The sequence below is a fragment of the Gopherus evgoodei genome, chromosome 11 (genome assembly GCF_007399415.2).
Source record: "Gopherus evgoodei ecotype Sinaloan lineage chromosome 11, rGopEvg1_v1.p, whole genome shotgun sequence".
NCBI lineage: Eukaryota > Metazoa > Chordata > Testudines > Testudinidae > Gopherus > Gopherus evgoodei.
The window spans coordinates 9972367-9994718 of NC_044332.1; the positions used below are offsets into that span (position 1 = coordinate 9972367).

The 22352-nt window shown below is 45.8% G+C and overlaps 1 protein-coding gene across 2 annotated transcripts in view; it reads left to right on the forward strand.

Annotated features, from left to right (window-relative positions):
* LOC115659454 (butyrophilin subfamily 1 member A1-like) overlaps positions 1-16125 on the forward strand; it is a 151661-nt gene extending 135536 nt beyond the window's left edge. For both annotated transcript variants that reach the window (XM_030579618.1, XM_030579619.1), the window contains 10 exons: positions 1834-1854; positions 4291-4311; positions 5583-5603; positions 7665-7685; positions 7933-7953; positions 9697-9717; positions 10926-10946; positions 11650-11670; positions 11789-11815; positions 15287-16125. In XM_030579618.1, coding sequence (XP_030435478.1) covers positions 1834-1854; positions 4291-4311; positions 5583-5603; positions 7665-7685; positions 7933-7953; positions 9697-9717; positions 10926-10946; positions 11650-11670; positions 11789-11815; positions 15287-15798 — 707 coding nt within the window. In that variant the 3' untranslated portion in view covers positions 15799-16125. The remainder of the gene's footprint in view (positions 1-1833; positions 1855-4290; positions 4312-5582; positions 5604-7664; positions 7686-7932; positions 7954-9696; positions 9718-10925; positions 10947-11649; positions 11671-11788; positions 11816-15286) is intronic.
* The last annotated feature ends 6227 nt before the right edge of the window (positions 16126-22352 follow it).

Below are 22352 nucleotides of genomic sequence, written 5' to 3' on the forward strand. Positions count from 1 at the left end.
GGGTCTCCCACACCCTAGGTGAGTGCCCTAGCAACTGGGTATTCTGGGACAGATTCACTGACTCTCACTTTCACTCAATCTTCCTGATCTGGTGGCTCACACCATTTTTGTGTGCAATGTGTGGTCTGGGCAAGCCTACTGGATCAGGCTAGACAGGGGAATGCCTGGCCAGAGCATCTCCCCAAGCCTTAGGTCTGAACTAAGGCACCGAGCGCCTCTGTTGTGTGCATGCCCAAAGGCAGAAGCTTGGGTGCCTAGGGGATTTAGACACCAATAGGGTTGGGGAGAAGGCAACTGGCAGCACATTCTCTGTGAGCTCTGGAACTAGCCCCCCTCCTTGGTCTGCAATAGTCTGTGTCACACTACTTGGTATGGGACACAGCAAGAACTCCAGTCTCAGGTCAGACTGCCAGAAAACGGCATGTGCCCCTAACTGATGGTGAAAAGAATATACCAGGCCAGTAACAAATGTGCTCCCAAATTAGTATACTAGTTCTTATGAAGCCACACACAGTCCCCTTCAGGCCCTCTAGCCCCTCATGCACCACCCAGACAAACCAGACTTCTGTGATACATGATTATTAAAACCAGAAATCACATATATTAGGTTCTTCCAGATCTTCCTCCCAATTCCCACTGATAGCCAATTCTTTAGTAACTAAAAACTAAAGCTTTATTAATAATTTTCAAAAGGAAGAGAGCTGAGGTACATTGCAGTTCGTTTCAGAGTCTGTAGATCAGGATAATAGCAGTGATGTTAAATCTGCTAGCTTGCAACAAGTCTCTGGTTCATCCCAAATACTGGGGTCCTCAGTCCATTGTTCAAAGGCCTTCTTTGTTAGAAACTGTAGTCCAGAAACGGGCAGCTCTAGGCATTTTGCCGCCCCAAGCATGCGCTTGGTGTGCTGGTGCCTGGAGCCGCCCCTGTCGAGAAATATGGAACAGGGAAGAGGCAAAGAAATTATGTCACTGTCTCCACTTTTACACCCTCAGCCTGTGTGCATGGAAAGTTACTGGCACAAACATGGAGTCAGGGATCACATGTCTTACATGCCCCATTGAGTCACTGGGCCTCCATTGTGCACCATCCTCTGGAGATGCCCACTGAAAGAGTTGATTCTCCTTAATGACTCGTCAACCACAGCTGGCTGGTCTAGACGTAAATCTGTCATGTGGGTGCCTCCACCCTGTTGGAATCCTCTGCTGCACTGCCTGATGGCTAGACACACTGGATTTTGGCCTATGACAACAATCTGTAACTCACTAACCCTTTCTTTTTGTCCTGTGACTGCAGGTGTTAATGGGACACTACCTTGAATGGTCCCTTACAATATATGCTAATTAATCTGTTCCACCTTCCTTTTAGCTATGAGCTCAGAGTCCCTTTCCCAGACCTGAAGAAGAGGTCTGTGTGGCTCAAAATCTTGTCTCTCTCTCTCACCCACAGAGGTTGAGCCAATAAAAGATATTACCTCACCCACCTTGTATCATGAATCCAAATGTAATTCACAGATTTAAGGCTGGAAGGGACCATCAGATCATTTAGTCTGACCTCCTGCATAACACAAGCCGGAGTATTTCACCCATTACCCCGGTATTGAGTCCAATGCTCTGTTCGGCAGATCTTTCAGAAAGACATGCAGTCTTGGTCTGAAGACATCAAGAGGTGGAGAATCCATCACTTCCCTTGGTAGTTTGTTGCGGTGGCGGAAGTTCTAATTTGGTTACTGGTTTTCTTGAAACTGTAAATCAAAATAAAATAGAAAACTCTTTAATATTTCTATTCAGTGAAAAAATCTTAAGTAATGTCTTTATCCATTTGTTTTATTTTAGGAAAACTTCTTGAAAATATCAGTAAGTTTCATACCTCTCCCCCAATATCACCTCTTATGTGAAGTTGTGTGCTGTTAAGTTTTTTTATTTAAGGGACAACGTCAACTGGAAAACCACAGGTAACGTCAATAACTTATTAACAATAATCTGCATGCTATGCTATGGGAAGTCATAGTGCAACCAGGATTTTAAAATACTTTTAAGGACTGACCTTTCACTTACTCCTGTATAGCTCATACTCCCAATGAAACTGAAGGGAGCAGGAGGTTCCCAAAGAGTGAAGGTTTACAAAAGACTAGTAAGCAATAATTGTACCTAACTCTTATGTAAAGAGATTTCATCAGTAGATGTCAAAGCACTTTAGTTCATGATCATGAAACTGAGGCACAGAAGGGACAACTAACATGCCTAGGTCTCCCAGCAGGCCAGTGGCAGAACCATGATTAGAACTCATGTCACCTGAATTCCAGTGCTGTGTCTGCTAGGCCACACTGCTTCTCTAGTAATAATTAGTGACCAGACCATTCCAAACTGTAACCCTTTGGAAGTAATGCTCCAATCCTTTGACACTTGTGTTCATGAGACATTTTTCTTACATGCCTAAGCGTTTTCAGGCTAGGGAAACCATAATGCACTTTTCATCTGCATCCTGAAGTTGTGTCTACACCAGGAGCACTTTACTGGTATAGGATTACCAGTATATTGTAGTGGAAAGCATTCCTAGTGCAGAGGGAGCTTGTGTGAACAAAGCTGCGGTTTGTACTGATATAGCAAAGCTGCCCCCCTCACCCCAAGCGAAAGAAGTGGCCCTGGTAATAGCATTGTTTTGCCATTATAAGTGGATCTCCACAGCACAGTCGTGTCAGTCAGGGCTCACACCTCCCCACACGGGCAGTGGGTATAATGGGCCAGGGAGACTAAGCCTTCCCAAACAGGATGCAGGGCACCCCTTTTTGGAGCTGTCTGGCTGGCTTGCTGCCTTTGGAGCATTGCCCCTGAAAGGGCGCTCGGCTCATGGCCCTGCCCACACTTCATCCTGAGACCCCCACTCCTGCATTCCCCCATGACCCCACAACCCATGCTGCTCCTCTTCCTGCCCTGCCTCTTACCCCATGGCCCACCACTCCACCCACCACTCATACTTCTCCACCCCTACGCCTGCACCCTCCAGCTGCCTCTCACGCTTCTCCGCCCCTTTCTCCTGTGGCCCCCTGACCTGCCTTTTGTGACTCTTCACCACTTCCCCCACATCCCCCACCTGCCTCTCATGCTTCTGTCCCTTCCCCAGCACCCTCACACTTCTGCACCCCTTTCCCTTGCACCCCCCACACCTGTCTCTCACATGTCTCTGCCCCTTCCCCCGCAGTCACACACTTCTCCTCCCCTTTCCCCTGACTCCTCCCCCCCCCCACAGAGAGGCACTGGTGACAGGATGGGGGCCCTTGGGTGAGGGGACAGAGCGGCACGGGCAGCAGAGCCCCTCAGGTGGAGAGGTGTGGATGGTGGGACCCCTTGGGGGAGGGGGCCGAGCAGGAGCAGGGCCTGGGGTGGAGTGGGGGTGGAGTATAGGCAGGGCCTCAGGGGGAGGAGGCTGAGCAGGGCTGGCCTCAGGTGGGGCAGGGATCGTGGCCACAGTCCAGGCACCGGTGGCACCTCCCACTTGTAGGGAGTTTCCAGTGCTCAGGCTTAGCCTTCCCAAATGTGGGAGTCACTTACCGCCCCCACCTCCTCACATAGGTGCCAACTCCGTGGGTGCTCCGGCACTGGAGCACCTGTGGAAAAAAACAGTGGGTGCTCAGCACCCACTGGCAGCTCTGCCAATCACCTCCTCCCCTTCCCGCCAGTGCCTCCCACTTGCTGCAATCAGCTGTTCAGGGGCATGCAGGAGGTGCTGGGGCAGGGGGGTGGAGCAGGGACAGGAAGAGGCAGGGGAAGGGGGCGGAATGGGGTGGGGTGGAGTGGGGGTGGGACAAGGCAGAGCAGGAGTGGGGATTTGGGGCAGAGGGGGAGCCTGGGACAGAGCAGGGGTCGAGCAACCCAGGGAATTTGGGAAGTCGGCGCCTCTGTCTCCCCACACTCCTGGCTGACATAGCTATGCCAACAGGCATCTGTGGCGTAGATCTGCTCTTACTGTTCTACAAAGAAAATATGACCAGAGGCCCTGACCCTGCAGACACCTATCTGCACTGCTGTGCGTTGTCCCTTGGAAATCAACAGTAATTCCGGTGCCTAGGCTACAGAGACTTAGGCACATACGGAGCTTCCTTCTCAAGGTGTTGTCCCGTTGAAGTCAGTGGCGCTCAGCAGGGTTACAGTAAACTGCCCATTAGGGATTGGGGTCAAAGTAATTAATTAGAAGGCTTATAATGAACACTGACCTTGAGAGCCATATGCAATGAAGCAAAGCTCTTGATAGGCTTTCATTTACTTATCTAGTTCTTTCCCTTTGTTTTCAAGGTGAACTCCAAGAAGAAATTAGTAAGTTATGACCTCCTCTAATGCAATGGTTTGTGTGGAGTTGCATGCTAGGCTGTGTCTACTCTGGTGATTGAACAACAAAACTCTTGTCATTCAGAGGTGTTAACCCTCTTTCCCTCCAAAAGACACAAGTTTTGCCACAACAAGTGCCACTGCAAACAGCACGTTGTTGGCAGGAGAGAGCGAACGCTGCTCATTGGGAGTGGAAATATTTTGTCAGCCAAAGAGCTACCAAACAGCGGCTACACTGCCCAACTTTTAGCGACAGGGCTTTGCTGACAATCATGTTGCTAAAAGCTGCGTAGTGTAGACAAAGCCCTAGTGAGTACTGTAGGCTTAATTCACCTGTGGGGATATAACAGGACACCCCAGGATTTGTGAATAAATTTAAAGTCTGGGATTTTCAAAAGCACCTAAGGCAGTTAGGCACTCACTTGCCCCTGAATGCCAATGAAACTTGGGTCCCTTAAAACCTGGAAAATCCAAGCTCAGATCAGAGCACCTAGCACAATGTTGAGAAGTTGAGTACACCAGGTCCGGTGTGATTTGTGAATTCAAATCAATGTTTCATTTCAAAAGTGTCAATCTGAATTGATATTTTGTTTCAAAATAGCAATTCAAATTGATATTCAAACCATTTTGTTCAACCAAACTGTTTTGTTTTTTTCATTCCTCATTTTGTGAAGAGAAAAAACTGAAACAACAAACGTTGAGTGCGGGAGGGGGCAATGGTCAGTTTGGCCACTGAACAGAAAAATCAACAGTTCACTGAGTTACACAGCTGCAACCAGCTCTTATTCTGTTAACAAGGAAAAATAGAAAAACAAGCCATATCCTCAAATTGTTAGTAAAGTATTAGTGATTTTAAGGTCTAGTTTTTCGTTCCTTCCACTTGTATAACTCCCAGATTACTTAATAGGAATTTGGAATGCACAAAAAAATGGAAAAAAATTCAGTAAAGAGTGAGTAGACAAACATATTCCACCCATCAAAATAGTCATGCTTTTAAAATAATTTTAAGAGCCGAACCCTACACAGGAAGAGCATTATTCATATGTGTAATCCTGTGCATAAAGATTTACAAAATTGGGCATATCTAACACATTTCTGACATGTAACCTTAGGGGAAACATATACAATACTGGGAAACATATACAATAATACGAGTGAATAATTTTGTGCTTACAATGAAAACTATATCTGTAGGCACCTGGAAAGGAGCAGGACATTATATTTATTTGTATCTGTTTTGCTTTTACTTCTTTCCTTAGGGAGATTGCAGGCAGAAATTGGTAAGTTAGCTTTTTCCTCATTTTCCCTTTTGTAAATAGTCATCTCATATTAAGAATTTTAACACTGTTCTCCAGCACAGTCCCCCTCCCTCCCCAAGGTTCAGTATGCACTAAGGTCACCAAAAGGCAATGGAAGAAACATGAAAGGGAACAGAAATAAAGCGTCCAATAGAAACTCTGATGCTGTTTTGTTTGCTGTAGCATCCAAGTGATTATAGGCCGAGGCCCCAATTCAGCATAGCACCTAAGCATGTGTTTCAAGACTAGAGTTACACACTTGCTTAAGTGTGTTTAAGCCTACTAAACTGCTCAAGATAGTTAAGACCAAAGCAGATTGTGAAGAACTTCAAAAAGATCTCACAAAATTAAATGATTGGGCAACAAAATGGCAAATGAAATTTAATGTGCATAAATGTAAAGTAATGCACATTGGAGAAAATAACCCCAACTATACATACAATATGATGGGGGCTAATTTAGCTACAACGAGTCAGGAAAAAGATCTTGGAGTCATCGTGGATAGTTCTCTGAAGATGTCCACGCAGTGTGCAGAGGCAATCAAAAAAGCAAACAGGATGTTAGGAATCATTAAAAAGGGGACAGAGAATAAGACTGAGAATATATTATTGCCCTCATATAAATCCATGGTATGCCCACATCTCGAATACTGTGTACAGATGTGGTCGCCTCATCTCAAAAAGGATATACTGGCATTAGAAAAGGTTCAGAAAAGGGCAACTAAAATGATTAGGGGTTTGGAGAGGGTCCCATATGAGGAAAGATTGAAGAGGCTAGGCCTCTTCATCTTGGAAAAGAGGAGACTAAGGGGGGATATGATAGAGGTATATAAAATCATGAGTGATGTGGAGAAAGTGGATAAGGATAAGTTATTTACTTATTCCTATAATATAAGAACTAGGGGGTCACCAAATGACATTAATAGGCAGCAGGTTTAAAACAAATAAAAGGAAGTTCTTCACGCAGTGCACAGTCAACCTATGGGACTCCTTACCTGAGGAGGTTGTAAAGGCTGGGACTATAACAGCGTTTAAAAGAGAACTGGATAAATTCATGGAGGTTAAGTCCATTAATGGCTATTAGCCAGGATGGGTAAGGAATGGTGTCCCTAGCCTCTGTTTGTCAGAGGGTGGAGATGGATGGCAGGAGAGAGATCACTTGATCATTACCTGTTAGGTTCACTCCCTCTGGGGCACCTGGCATTAGTCACTGTCAGTAGACAGATACTGAGCTAGATGGACCTTTGGTCTGACCCAGTACGGCCGTTCTTATGTAAGTGCTTGCCTGAATTGGGGCCATAACGTAATCGAGTTGTGGCATACAAGGGACAGTTTAAACCTATTAGAGTGGCATTATCAAAAGCACCCGGGACTGGCCTAAATTTGCTTACTGAAGTCAGTGGTGAAACTCCCACTAACTTCAGTGGGAACAGAGCTAGGAAAATACTGCTAGTAATCTTTATAGTAAAAGCAACAGCACTAATAAAGACCCAGAGAACTGTAGAAATGCAGAACTGGAAGGGACCTCGAGGTCTTCTAGTCCTGCCACTTCCCCCCCATCCTGCCTTGGTACATGTGGGTGAAGCATTCCTAGACCGTCCCGGACAGCGTTTGTCTGACCTGTTCTTAAAAACCTCCAGTGAGGGAGATTTCACAACCTCCCTGGCTAGAGAAGCAAATAAATATTGAAGGCTCAAGTCTTGTCAACAAACTATTCGCATTTTAGGATTTGATCCTGCAGTCTTTGCACTCTCGATTACCAGTGAAGCCAACAGGAGATTAAGGTCTGTGAAGCAGGATTGGCCTGAATCCTACAAATAATTCAGAGCTGTAAACCTTTGAAAGGATTGATCTGTATGGGTAGTGAATCCTTAAGGGTAATGCAACATGAAAGAAAATGTTAGTACTGATGATCTTGATACTGGGAATTAATTTAAAAATTTCAAGGATTTTTTTTTCCATTTTTATTCACTTAAAGTTCTTAAATAATTTAAATGAAAATATAAATTAATTATATGATTTGTATGTTTTTGTTTTATTTTAGGGAAACACCTTGACAATATCAGTAAGTTCTATTTTTCTTCTAATGAAACATCTTACGTGAAGTTTTAGGCAGTAAAGAGAAATCCCATGTAATAACAATTGAACCCAGATAATGCAAAGACTTAAGCCAATATGTAACTTTACGCAATTCAGTGGGACTACTGCACATGAATAAGTGTTTGCAGGATCAGGCCTAAATCTGGATGCACTCGGATAAAATATTACAAGCGTCTAATTATTTATGTGGATTTCTTTCTCTCTCTTTTTAGGTGAACTCCATGAAGAAATTAGTAAGTTATATTTCCCCCAGTCGAAACTTGTTTTGGAGGGTGTTACTTTCCATTATAACATAATTTTATTTTTCTACCCTCAAACTCCTGCAGCTTTAGATTAGACATACAGTGAATGATTTGATGTAAAGAGGCAATGTGAGAATGTTTCAGTGACTGGAAGTCAGGGGGACTGACTCAGAATGCTGACTGAGAGTTGCAGCAGCGCCTGGGCAGAGAAGTTGGAGAGGAATCAGTAATGGCTCCCTGGCCAGTTCTACAGACCCCAGTTTCTCAGTAGAGTAGAGTAGAGGGGTGGAATTTTCCAACCAATTTTATTTTTAGGGGAGAAAAAAGGAAAATCAGTGACAGTAAAATGTTTTGAGAATTCATGTTGAATTTGCCAAATTGTTTGGGTGTGTAAAATCTGAAGAAATTGAAACGTTTTGTTTTCACATTTTCAAAATGGAACATTGAGTTTTTGATTCAAAGTGACTCTTTGTTTTGAAAATTCCTTATTTTTTTAAGAAGATGCTTGAAATCAGAACAAAACATTTCATTTCAGGTCAAACAAAATATTTTGATCAACCTGGAACTAATTTTTTTACTGACCTTTTTATTCACTGAGAGTAACGAAATAAAAAATCTTTGTGGTTCAACCTGAAATGCACCACTCCCCGCCAATTATTTGGAATTGCTGATAGGTTTTTCAATTATTATTCACCCAGCTTCAGATTACAGCAGCCTATGGGCTATTCTAATCCATACCACCTGGCTGCAGCTACTATAAATCTTGTTCACCAGCCAGAGGTTACCAGCAGGCAGTGCTTTCTAGCCACACCCACTCCTTATTTGTTGCATGGTCCCATTGCGGTGGGCTGCAGAGTGGTTGTGCAGAAGCTGGCCATGCTAGTTCAAATCCTGCTAGGGACTTGCCTGTGCTGGGGAAGACATCAGCTGCTTCCCGGCTCTTTTGAACAACTCACATGACATGAAGGCTCTAGACTGCATGACAAATGTCTCCCCTACCTCAACCATATCAGCATTAGCCTCCAGATGCTATGATATTGTTATTTGGAGTACTGTGTCCAGTTTTGCCCTGACCCACTATAGAAAGGATGTGGACAAATTAGAAAGAGTCCAGCGGAGGGCAACGAAAATGATCAGGTGGCTGGAGACGCATGACTTATGAGGAGAGACTGAGGGAACTGGGCTTATTTAGTCTGCAGAAGAGAAAAGTGAGGGGGGGGTTGATAGCAGCTTTCAACTACCTGAAAGGGGGTTCCAAAGAGGATGGAGTTCGGCTGTTCTCAGTGATAGCAGAAGTCGCTACAACTTGGAAGAGAGAGAGGCAACGCTAGAGACAGAAGGAGGGGAAAGGGTAAAATGGAGAGATGTCCCAGTTTAGAAGAAAGTTAAACCAATCCATATTAAGGATAAGGAAAGCAGAAAGACTAAAGACTGAGCTATAGAACCGAATGAATATTAACTGTTCAAGTGGTGTTAGTGGTTACCATTCTAGGGCCTACTCTTGCCATCTCTGCACACCTCAGACTCCCAGAAGCAGAGCGGGGCCCCACTCTAGAAACAGTTCAAACCTGTAAACCTTTGAATTTGTATTTTCATTTGTAACCAGAAAATCCACAATATGGACAGAAATGTAATTAACGATTATCTAGACAATATAAAATGGAGAATATAAATCTTTGTTCATTGAAAAAACTCTTAAATAGTTTGTATTTATTTCTGTTTGCTTTATTTTAGGGGCACATCTTGAAAATATTAGTAAGTTCAATTTTTTTCCCCATCTAACCTCTCAGTTGAAGTTGTACACAGTTAAATAGTTGTGTTTTTTAATTAAAGGAATAATGTCAATTTGAAAATCAAATGCACAAACTTTGGCCACTATTCAGAAGCCACAGCAGCTCAGTCATTTGCACGATTGGGGTCTTTGTAATAAATCATTGTCTATAAAATGGTATGTCAGAATAAAAACAGACTTTGATAATGTTATGGTCTGTCCTTTCATTTCTTGCACACATGCCACTCCCAGTGCAATCAAAGGGTGATGGGCCGGGAGGAATAGTAATCAAAGTATTCTGAATTTTGATTTTTCATCATCATCATTTTTATTTCCAATGACCAAAAAGGGGCAGGGAAAATGTCAACCAAATTGTCGCATGCCCTCCCCTACCAAACACAAACTATTTTCTCTCTAGCTCTAACAATTAATAATCAGACCTAAAGGCACCTTGCTCTGCAAAACTGTAAATCTTAAAAAAATTATATCGGAGCCCTGAGCCGACCCATTCTTAAACTTATGCTTCATTTCAGCACACAGATGGTCTTGTTGAAGTCAATGGGAGTACTCACATGCTTAACATTGCGTACAAGCATCACTCTTTGTATCACCAGTGGCTTTGAGTCCAAGCCTGCAAGTGTTTACATGCATGAGTAACTTTATTCACGTGCCTGAGTGTTGATCAGATTGGGTGTTTATAATGCATTTTTGACCTGTAATCTTAGCTCCTGATCCTGCGTTTGGAGCCATGCGAATGAACTGTTGAATTCAGCCCCATTGATTTCAGTGTAGATTTCAGACCTTTAGAATACCACCAGGAAGGTACACGTTAATAGTAATGAATAGCCATGATCCTTGTGCATTATACAACCCACTGGTGAATGTGTTACTGGCCTGCCTGCATACTGCTCTACATACAGTATGAGTCTGCTACAGACTCTTGCTAAATCTACAGCAATATGGTCTCTTTTTTTTTTTTAGCTCTGGAAGTCCCACTTAAATCCCAGGTGCATCAGCCAAGATGGTGGCCATCACACTTGCATATGGTTAACTTTAAGTATGTGATTACTTCCACTGAAATAAATCAAGGCCTATGTACATGAGCTGAATGACTATAATGAAAAGTGATCTATACATTTCCATATATGCTAAGAGAATTATTAATTGCCTTTTCCTTTTCTTTTTATTTAAGGTGAACTGAATGAAAAAATTAGTAAGTTATATTTTCTCATTTCTGTGTGGATTGCATCTTCTCATGACATTGTCCATCTACTTTTCTCCCCAGACAGGAACTGCAGGCTGAATTCAAACACACAACAAATGATTTGTCACCAAGAAAAATTGTGAGATAGGCTGGTTCACATTCTCAGCCACCTAATGAAACAGTGTGACAGGTGTTCTGAGTTTTGACAAGCTCTAGTCTGGAGTATTGTAGTACTTCCTATAGAATCATAGAAATGTATTGGAACACTGCGAGTAACAACTCCAACACACACACGCAGGCCTTGACTTTGTACTAGGGTCCCAGATCAGATACAACAATATAGTAACATACAGGACAACAATTTAACAGTAAGATAAAGATACAACACTATCTGTTGGTAAGGAGTTAGTCTACAGTGATCATCACATTATGTAAATTCACTCCCTATAACCCCGTCCCACCCTGTGTAGTGGTTGTGTATAAGATGTGGCCTTTAACGCCACGTAGGGTTAGAATAATTGATACTGGAAGATTTCAGAGGTGCCTTATCCATGGTTTGGAAGTGAATTGTTCCCCCAAAGACTGATTAAAAAGTCTCTTGGCATGAGATGGTTTTGATGAAGGGGTTGGGCTTAATTTAATCTTGGGAGAAAAGCTCTTCTGTAACATCTTTATTTCTGATTTTTTGATTATTATTGCTATTTTTATTTAGGTCGACTTCAAAGAGAACTTGGTAAGCGTTTCCCTCCCCCTCCCTTTTTCTGTAATGCGTCCTTTTTTATTAATCCGATTCAGCTTAACAATGAACTTATTCACGAGTGCTCACCTTTGTTTGATTTGCTTGGTTTCAGAATGGAGAAAAGCCCTAGTTTGTCCAAGTAAGTAAAATTTGTATTTAGTTAATGTCCAAATTTTGCTTTCTGGAGAGATCCTTGCTCCCTTTCTTTGTAGAAATAGTTTAAAACAACACAAAACAAAAACAGGAAATAATGCAATAGTTTCTCTGGTTGAAATTTGAATGGTGAAGGTGGTTCCCCAAGTGAGCTGTTTTGCTGGGGAATCTTCCTTTGGGAACACAGAGAGGAGTGAATTAATAATTTTCTGGATAATACATGCTTAGGTAGTACTTGAATGGGATGCTGTCCTGATGTTGTTCTGTGCACATTCACAGGGGAAGGACAGCCCAGTGGCTAGTGTGTTAGCCTAGAATTCTGAAGGCCTCAGTTCAGATCCCTTCTCCTGTGTGACATTGGGCAACTCACTTAGTTTCTTTTTTGCCAGAAGCTGGGAATGGGTGACAGAAGATGGGTCACTTGATGATTGCCCGTTCTGTTCATTCCCTCTGGGGCACCTGGCATTGTCAGAAAACAGGATACTGGGTCAAACAATATATGCCATTCAACCCATAACAAACACAGTTTAAGATTTTTGGTTGACCCAAAACTATTATTTTTTTATTTATTTTTGGTGTAAACCTAAAAATCGGTTATTTGCACAGTTCTGGGAGAAGAAGACAAAGATGCACAAAACTTCCCACACTGGTTTCACCTGATGCTCAGTGGGTCTGCTCGTATATACGTCCAGTGTTTAATGTGTAATGAAAGAGGTTCCGGGGCTCCAGCAGTTCTTTCTACATTCATAATTGATGAAGCAAGCCCAGAGGTACCAGGGCTACAAACTGCCAAGCCTAGAGATGCCGAGGCTCAATGCTGGCATGCCCTGGCACAAATTTAAGCACTGAACACATCCTCTTCCCCACACAGACCTCCTTATTCCTGATGTATGATTTGATAGGAATTTTTATTGTCTGCTATCCTAGTGATCAGGCTATACTGGGAGCTTTGTCTTCAGGGGAAAAGACTACTTTGTCAGTTTTTGTTAAAGTTTGATTCTATAGCAGTTTCCTCTCCTCTGCTGAAAACAGAAGATGATCTTCTCCTTCCTCCTTAGACAATGTCGTGAGGAGACCTGGGTGAAAAATGGATATTTCAGTTCATTGGCAATTTCAAAAAAATGAAGACAAATTTGTTTTGGGTCAGACTAGAAATGAAAATTTTTAGAAAGTTAAAAAAATGATTTAAACAAAATGTTTTATTTTGAGCATTAAACTTTTTTTTGCTTTTTTAAAAATTAAAATTAAGGGAAATTTTGAAATGAAAAATTGTTCCCAACCAAAAAAATCAAAATATTTCATTTTTAAAATGTCAGAACAAATATTCTGATTTTTTGAATATTTTTATTTGTCTTAAACAAATAATTTGGCAAAATTGACATGGATTTGGAAAATGTTTGTGGTGTTGAATCTGTATTTTTCACCAACAAAAGTTTTGGCCTAACAATGTCACCAACTCTAGTTGTGGGAGCAACCCCTTGTGTGGTGTTCCACTTTAGCCACTGTTTGTGCTAAAATGTCTCTCTGCTTCTTCAGACTGTCCTAATGCCCTTTCCTGGTGGCTCGCCTCACTCTAGAGAGATGGCCTCTTAGCTGAAAGCCCTTTCTACCTGGCCTTCATTATTCCCCATGGAACTTAAATCATGCTATGGTGTGATCTGACTTTAAATATTAGGAAGGAGGAGCACAGCAGGGGTTCTGTTCATGAAAAAGAAATGGGAATAAAATCTGCTGGGGCTCCCCAGCATTCCTGGGTCTCTGATCCCCTCTCTGGGGAGAGGCATCTGCAGGAGAAGAAAGATTCTGCATCTCAGACCTGGCTCAGATGACCTTTCGCTCATGTTACTGACCTGTTCCTGCTTGGGTTTGTGACTCTGTCCTGCACTCTGCTGAGGGGAGATATGATTGCTCTTTATAAATATATCAGAGGGATAAATATCAAGGAGGGAGATGGAATTATTTAAGCTTAGTACCAATGTGGACACAAGAACAAATGGATATAAACTAGACACTAGGAAGTTTAGACTTGAAATTAGATGAAGGTCTCTAACCATTAGAGGAGTGAAGTTCTGGAACAGCTTTCCAAGGGGAGTAGTGGGGGCAAAAGACATATCTGGCTTTAAGACTAAGCTTGATAAGTTTATGGAGGGGATGGTATGATGGGATAGCCTAATTTTGGCAATTAATTGATCTTTGGGATTATTAGCAGGTAAATATGCCCAATGGTCTGTGATGGGATGTTAGATGGATGAGATCTGAGTTACTACAGAGAATTCTTACTTGGGTGCTGGCTGGTGAGTCTTGCCCACATGCTCACGGTTTAACAGATTGCCATATTTGGGGTCAGGAAGGAATTTTCCTCCAGGGAAGGTTAACAGAAGCCCTAGAGGTTTTTCGCCTTCCTCTGCAGCGTGGGGCAGGGGTCACTTGCTGGAGGATTCTCTGCAGCTTGAGGTCTTCAAGCCACAATTTGAGGAATTCAGTAACTCAGACATAGGTTAGGGGTTTATTACAGGAGTGAGTGGGTGAGATTCTGTGGCCTGCATTGTGCAGGAGGTCAGACTAGATGACCCTAATGGTTCCTTCTGACCTTAAGTCTATGAATCTTGGAGCTCCTCCCCATTCAGAGCTGGGTAAATCGGAGCAGATCGAACCTTCCCCCAGAGATGAGCTCTGCCCGGGGTGATGGATTCCTCCTCTTAAAACTGGGGGAAAGGGGGCACGAGGCCCCACCCCGCTCCATGGCCCTGCCCCTGCCTCTTCTCTTCCTTCAGAAGTCCCACTCCCTTGGCCAAGCCAGAAGCTGGAGCCCATTCTGCCTGGGATGGGGGAGGGTTGAGCGCAGCCCTGGCTAGGGTGACCAGACAGCAAATGTGAAAAATCGGGATGGGGGTGGGGGTGGGGGTAATAGGATCCTGTATAAGAAAGACCCAAAAATCCTGACTGTTCCTATAAAATCAGGACATCTGGTCACCCTACCCCTGGCCCATGTCATCATCCCCTGGGTCCCCACCAAGGCAGGGGGAGGGTCTGCAGCTCCTCACAGCTGCCCTCATGGCTCTTACCCTGACCCAGATCCAACTTCCAGCCTGGCCTGGGGACAGGGCCTCGGGGGCCAAAGAGCTGCAACCAGGCCATGGTAAGAGACAGCCGGGCAGCTGCTGTGGAGAGCCACAGACCTTCCATCAGCCCTGGATGGGGGGTCATCTGGGGGGCAGGGACATGGGCCGAGGCTGCTCTCGCCCCCCACCCCACCCCAGGAGGTGGAGGGTCCACAGCTCCCTACAGCTGCACAGGTTCCCCGGTCAGGCTCCAGCTTCTGGCCTGGCCAGGAGGAAGGCCTTTGGGGGAGGAGAAGGGGCAGGGGGCAAGGCCCATGGGGAGTGGGAGTGCCATTTCCTCATTCCTGCACCTCTGGCTCTGCCTTTAGCATCATGATTCTCTCTTTCCACTGCAGCGAATGTGACCTTGGATCCAAACACAGCAAATGCCCAGCTCATTGTGTCTGAGGATCGGAAAAGCGTGAGGCGTGGAATTGCACGGCAGGAGGTGCCAGACAATCCAGAGCGATTCCATTCTTTCTGTTTGCTGGGCTGTGAAAAGTTCACCTCAGGGAGACATTACTGGGAGGTGGAGGTGGGAGATGGAGGATTTTGGGCTGTGGGTGTTGCCAGAGAGTCTATGAGGAGGAAGGGAGGGATCAGATTTAACCCTGAGCAGGGGATCTGGGCTGTAGAGCGGTGTGGGGATCAGTACCGGGCTCTCACCTCTCCGGAAACTCCCATGCCCCTGAGTGAGAGACCTAAGAAGATTGGGGTTTATCTGGACTATGAAGCGGAGTGGGTGGCATTTTATGATACTGGTAATGAGACCCTGATCTTTACTTTCATGTCAGCGTCTTTCACTGGGGAGACAATCCTTCCCTTCTTCTGGGTGGGGATTGGAGTCCTGCTCAGAGTCTGCCCCTGAGGCCTGGAGATGGGGAGGTAGCAATATCCCACTGGGGTTCACTCTGGTTGTGGACCAGAAATAGACTGAACTAGTTGTCCTGGGGACAGCTCAGATGGTTTAAAACGCACTGCTGTGGTTCTAGAGAGGGGGACTGGGGAGACAGAGAAGATGAGGGGTTGTAGGGAGCATAGGCACTGACTATGTGGGTGCCGCAGGGCTTGAGCACCCACAGGGAAAAATTAGTGGGTGCTCTGCACCCACTGGAAGCCAAGCTCCCTTCACCCCCCACTCAACTCACCTTCTCCTCCTGCCCTGAGCACGCCGTGTTCTCACTCCTCTGCCTACCTACCAGTGCTTGCTGCTGCCAAACAGCTGTAGCAAGCTCCAGGAGGGAGGGGGGAAGAGGCAGGGGCGGGGCTGGGGTGGAGATTTGGGGAAGGAGTTGGACTAGGGGCAGGGACCGAGGGGGTTGAGCACCCACTGGCACCAGTAGAAGGCGGTGCCTATGGTAGGGAGAGGAGAAGCTGAAGACTGGAAAGGGAACGTCAGGCTTTTCTGGGGTAGGAGATGCTGGAAGGAAATGAAGGGTGAAAGAAAGGCAAAGGGGATAAGGAAAGTCGAGAGAGAGGGAATAAAACTGTTCAGTATTATGGAAAGTGACTGTGTTTTCTTAAATCAATCCCTTTGTTCATGAAAAAAACTATTTTGAGGCCTTAAATTATTCTTGCAGATTTTGGACACTCTCTTCTCTGTGTTCTGATTATTACACTATCATTGAATTGTTTGTAATTCTCACATTTCCTGACTGTAAATATAGCATGTATTTTAAATGCTGTTGTTTCGGCTTGGTATTTTCTTTTCTCTTTTTTTCTTTCAAACTGTGTTGTTGTTTTTTTAAAGGAGCAGTACCTTTTTTTGCTGCATAAGCTCTGGACTGTGTGCTGGGCATCCCAGGTCTGCAGGATGATGTGATCTCACCAGTCTGTGCTTGTGACCCTGTGCCAGTCTACGTAGGGAATACCAGCAGCTATGCCAGTTATACTGAGCAGCATATGCCAGTGCGAGTCTGCCATGCCAGGGTACTCCTCCTCCTGCTCCATCATACAGTCCATCAGGTACCTTTGGTGGGGCAGAAAATTCCTCTCAGATGTCCACCAGCACTTCAAGGAAGCTCTGTCCTTTTTCTGATGCAGGAGTGAAAGTGCAAGCAAGAGGATTTCTTCAAAAGGTGCCTTCTCCATGTTGCTGCCTCTGGTAGCTTGGTGCACACAGACCAAAATCACTCCTCAGCAGTCTGTGTTGGCGGGCTGTTCAAACTTCCTGTAACAAGAAGAGTGGACAGAAAAGTTTTGCTACACTGTAACATGGTCAAAGGGCCACAGTGGCCACATTTCAGGTTGGTGTTGGGGAATCTGGGATAAGGTTGGTTGGACTCAGGTCTACATGCTGCAGTGTGGACCCCAGATTTGAGCCTAGGTTAGAAATGTCTTAATGTAGGGTTAAGAAACAGTGTAGATGCCTAAGCCCAGGGTTCTGCAACATGGGCCAGCTGACTCCAGACTGAAAAACCTTGGGCTTACATTGCAGTGCAGACAAACCCAGAGTGACATACATGCATATCCTCATTAGCGTTTGGTGACACAACCAGTTCAGGAGAAAAAAAATTCCATGACTATATCTTCAAAAACCTCAGCTGGAAAGTGAAAGGGAAATAAACAAGGAAACACTTTTATATGCTTTATTTACATAAAGTAAAAGACAGGCTTAAAGGGAACTGGGAGGGAACTTTCATAACCAGACCATGTAGTGAAAACATCCAAAAAATTGAAGTACTGTTCTGAAAGGCATTAAATGGAAATATTGCAAATGCACTCTGGGGTGGAATTAATGAGTAGAGGTGAAAATGGGCTTGTGCAGGCTGGTACAGGGTACCGATGAAAACTGGCCACCGGTACTGGCCCGCACATAGCCGATGTTAAAGTGCTGCTGAGTTGCTTTAACATCGCTGCCCCCTTTTTTCTCCTGGCAGGGCCCCTGATGTGGGTAGCAAAAGGGGCAGCAGCTCTGGGGGGACCCTTCAAATTGCTGCCACAGTCCTGGGACTCCTGGCTACTGCTGCTGCAGCACCAGGGTTCCTGGTCCCCAGTCCTGCCCCTTTCACCCAAGGCCCTGCCCCTTCCAATGGCCAGAGCCACCCTGCACCTTGCCCAGGAGGGACCTGGGGTACCAGTAAGTCCCTCTGCTTGCTTTCACCCGTTACTGAGTTAGTCACACATCAAAGATTTAATCGCTCTCCCTCTCATGTTTTCTTTTATTTCATCCAGTTCTGCACATCTTTTTAGCTAGAGCTTGTTTTCCATCCATTTATTTCTCTGTCTGCCCCAAATTTTTTATTCCCTATCACAGATCATTCCAGCTCAGGTTCCCAGATCTCTCCCCTTCCTCTCCCTCTGCCCCGAGTGTCTCCACTTTCAGGATTGTTTTACTTTCACTCTTTTTTCACATTAGTTCGCTACCCCCCTCACCTTTCCCTAGGTTGCTTGATTTACTCTTTTTACTTTTTTTCCCTGCCCCCCCCTTAATTTCTTCTTTCCCTTCTGATGAAACCTGCTCTGTACCTGCCTCTCCCCTCCCCACAGCCAGTTCACCTTCATCCAAATGATATCCCTTCCCCCACCTGCCCCCCCCCCCAGCATCCCTTCCCCAGGAGCCTGGAGGTCACACCTGGCAGTCACTGGGACTGGGTCTCTATCTCCCAGGCTCCCTGCTAGTGCAGAGTATCTCCATTCTCCCCACACCTCCCAAATCTCAATTAATGTGGTGTCCTTGCCACCCCCACAGCTGCCTGTCCCCCAGCCCACCTCACAGTTACAGCCCCAACCCCCACATCACCTCCATCCCTGACCCTCCATCAATTCTCATCCTGCAGCCCCCACACGTGCCCCTCAGGGCCCCTATGCACCTGCTGCATCTCCAGGAGTTATTCACACCCCCACCCCTTCCCATCCCTGGGGCTGCAGGAAGGGAGGGGGAGTGTCATAGAGATTAGATATTGAGATTGGGTAGACAGGTGTCCTCCAAGGTCATAAAGATGAGCCAGGGCCTAAGTAGATGAGTCCTCCAGTATCACAGACTAGGATGACTGTGATTAGAGACCCATTTTTTTCATGCCCATTGGACTATTCCCACCATGTCTCAGTAGCTCTATCTGAGCTAGAATTTCCAGAGTCCTCCTGTGCCAGAGGACAGTGACATACAGCGGCAAAAGCCTTGGGTGGATGAGATTGGAGGAGGTAGAGAAGCCACCCCATTTTCCATACTTTGGCAGGGCAGACACCTAGCAGGGCCTCCAGGGTCATGGGGATTGCATGGCAGAAAACCTGAAGGAAGATAAGAAACTTCCAATGTCACAAAGACAAGGGTGTGTGAGACTAGAGAGGTTGATTTCAGGGTTTCCAGGGCCATATCCCCCCCCCCCCCCCCGCATGTCTCAGCAACACTGTCTGAGCTGGGATCCTGTCCAGACCCAGAACCAGGGACGGATTCGCTGACCGGTGAAAGAGTCTGGTGGGAAAGTGAAGATCGGGGCCTCGTTATCAGCATCAAAAAATGCCACCTGCCCCCATTCACAGTCCAGAGAAACCCGGATTCTTCTGGGGACCCGGCTCAGGGGCAGGGGGATCTCAGGGAAGGTGAGAGCCTGGAACTGATGCCTCCACCACTGCACAGCCCAGATCCCCCCGTCAAGGTTATGACTGATCCAGCCTTTCCTCCTCACAGACTCTGGCCACCCCCCACAGCCCAGTGTTTCCCAGTCCCCAGCTCCATCTCCCAGGAATGTCTCCCCAGGGTGAATCCCTCACAGCCCAGCACACAGAGCTCAGTGTCAAATCACTCAGGATTGTTGGGCAGATCCCACCGAGTGTGTCCCCACCTCACATGTTTCCAATCCTCAGGGTGAGCTGGGGATGAGCCGTGTCTGGATCCTGGGTCACAGTCACTGGGGACAGAGAGAATCAGAGCGTTAGGAGCAGAGCTCAGCCCTGGGGGAGGCTGGGACCATTTCTCTCACTCCCCAGCAGAGACGTCGCTGCAGTTCTCAGCCTGGGCAATGGGACCCACTTTTGTACGTTCACATTTAGTTACAGAGGCTGCAGCTCCCTGTTCACAGCTGGCTGTAGCTCAGATGGCAGAGAATCTGGAGCATAGGTGCCCACTCCGTGGGTGCTCTGAAAAGTTGGGTAGTTCCCCGCCCAGCTCACCTCCACCTCTGCTCCGCCTCCTCCCCTGAGCACACCGCGTGCCCACTTCCCACACTAGCTCCCAGCGCTTGCCCCTGTTTCGCTCGGCTGGGAGGGAGGGGGCAGGAGAGGGAATGCAGCATGCTTGGGGAAGAGGGGGGGCTGGGCCGGGGATTTAGAGAAGGGGTCCAATAGGGGCAGGGAGGGGGCTGAGACTTTGGGGAAGGGGTTGGAATGGGGGTGGGGCGGGGGTGGGGAAAGGATGGAGTCTGGGCGGGGCTGGAGGGCGTGAGCACCCACCGGCATTGGGGGAATTTGGCTCCTATGGTCTGGAGAGGAAAAGGGTCACAGAGATGAGAGCACCTGGTCAGCCTGGGGAGCTGCTTCTCTGCCCTGAGTGCCTGGGACCCAGCAGAGATGCCCTGGCAGCTCCTGTCCCAGCTGCTGGGACCTGCTATGGGAGCTGCAGAAACTGCCTGTCTTCCCCCTTCCATGCAGCATCTCCCTGCTGGGGCTGCTCCTTGAAGGGTTAGAGAGGAGGAACCTGACGTTGTGCAGAGGGGAGTGAGAGGAGGGAGGCACCAGATATAAACCCAGGGGAAGCTGCACACTGAGCCCATCAGTGCAGGTTCTCCTTAGCATTTAGTGTTTGCGTTTCTATTTCTTGGGCAGGTGGGGGGTGTCACAGTTGGTGTTGGTTTGGTTTGTGTCTTTACCTACTCGTTTATAAAACTGTCTTCATGCATTTTTTTTCTCTGAAGTGAAAAGCTTAATCCTTTCTCAATAAGCTGGCCAAATGCTTCACTGGTGCAACTCAGAAGCAAACGGTGAAATACAAGTACATAGCCAATATTCATAACTTCAAATACAAGAATAATACACACATACAGACAGCACAAGCATAACCAGCAAATGACAACCTTTTCATAGACACCTCACTGCACCATTTTTGTACAAGATTTGTTGCGAGTATGTGACAGTGGTTGCAATAATGTCTGTACGGTCATAGTTCAATTAGATAAGGTCACACCCCTATCTGCTCTCAATGGACTTGCCTGGGAACGTTCCATCTGGAGTCTAGGTCATGGATTCTGCTGTGACTAAGTGAAATCAGGCATGGACGTGGGACGTGCCCATGTGACTCCAAACACCATCTTGTTACCTGTCATTTTCCACTCTCTCCACTGAGGGCTTTTTTTGAAACAATGGGGGTTTCCATCCACAAGCTGTAAAAGGCCCTGGACACATCTCCATTTGGCCTCTTTCTTGCTTAGACCTCTTGATGATGACCTTATACTAATGGGAGCGTTCTAACCAAAGGACTGAGGACCTTCCAATGATTCAGAAGCAACCAGAGACTTAAAAAGCCAACAGTTTATTCCATCACTGCTACAAGCCTGATCCAAGAACTTTGCAATTCTTGTATGTATTTGATTCCTTTAACAAATTTTAACTCTCATCTTCCTTCCTTTCTAGAAATAAACCTTTATGTTTTAGATACTAAAGGGTTGGCAACAGCATGATTACTGGGCTAAGATCTGAGTTGTATATTATTGACCTGGTATGTGGCTGGTCCTTTAAGATCAGAAGAACCCTTTTGGTTGATGAAATTGGGTTCCAATAACCATTCATCAGTAATTTCAGTGTTTTTGGTGGCGATGTAGAATCTGGCATGACTAAGGAGGCTGCTTTTCTGACTTCTCGTTAGCCAGCGTGGTGAAACAGAAGTTTTACTTTTGTTGCTCTTATGGGAGCAAAATCACCATTTATGGGGTATGTCTGCCCCATTTCTCAGCACTTTGTCCTGAATTTGGTACTCTCAGTTGTGACCCACTAAAGCACAGTGAGAGATGGCTTTTGCTCCTCTGCCTACTACTAATGACAGTGAAGCTGCAAGACAAAGTCAACAGCACAGCCAGAAGCTACATCTTCTATTTTTGCTGTTCTCTTCTTTCCCCTTTGTGTGCGTTTGCCTTATCTTGCCACCTAGGAAATGGGATTGGACTTTAACAAGAGACACCACAACAATGACAGCTGTAGCCCATCTCAGCTAATCTCTCTGATTTCCCCAGGACAGCTGTTACCATCTTCAAAACCATCCAAGAGATGTCACCAGAAGGAATTTTCCTTCTAAAAACTCTCCCAGTTAAAGGGAGAGAGCACAGGGGATGTTGTTAAAGCAAGCCTTACTGACTACTTTACATTTCCATTGCTTTAACTCTGTCTCTTTTTCTCTCTGTATTTCAGTAACACACTAGCTGGGATTCGAGAGGTGTGTTTGCCATGGGACTAAGCAGGCTGAAGTCTCTCTTTACTAAATCGCGAGCCTTG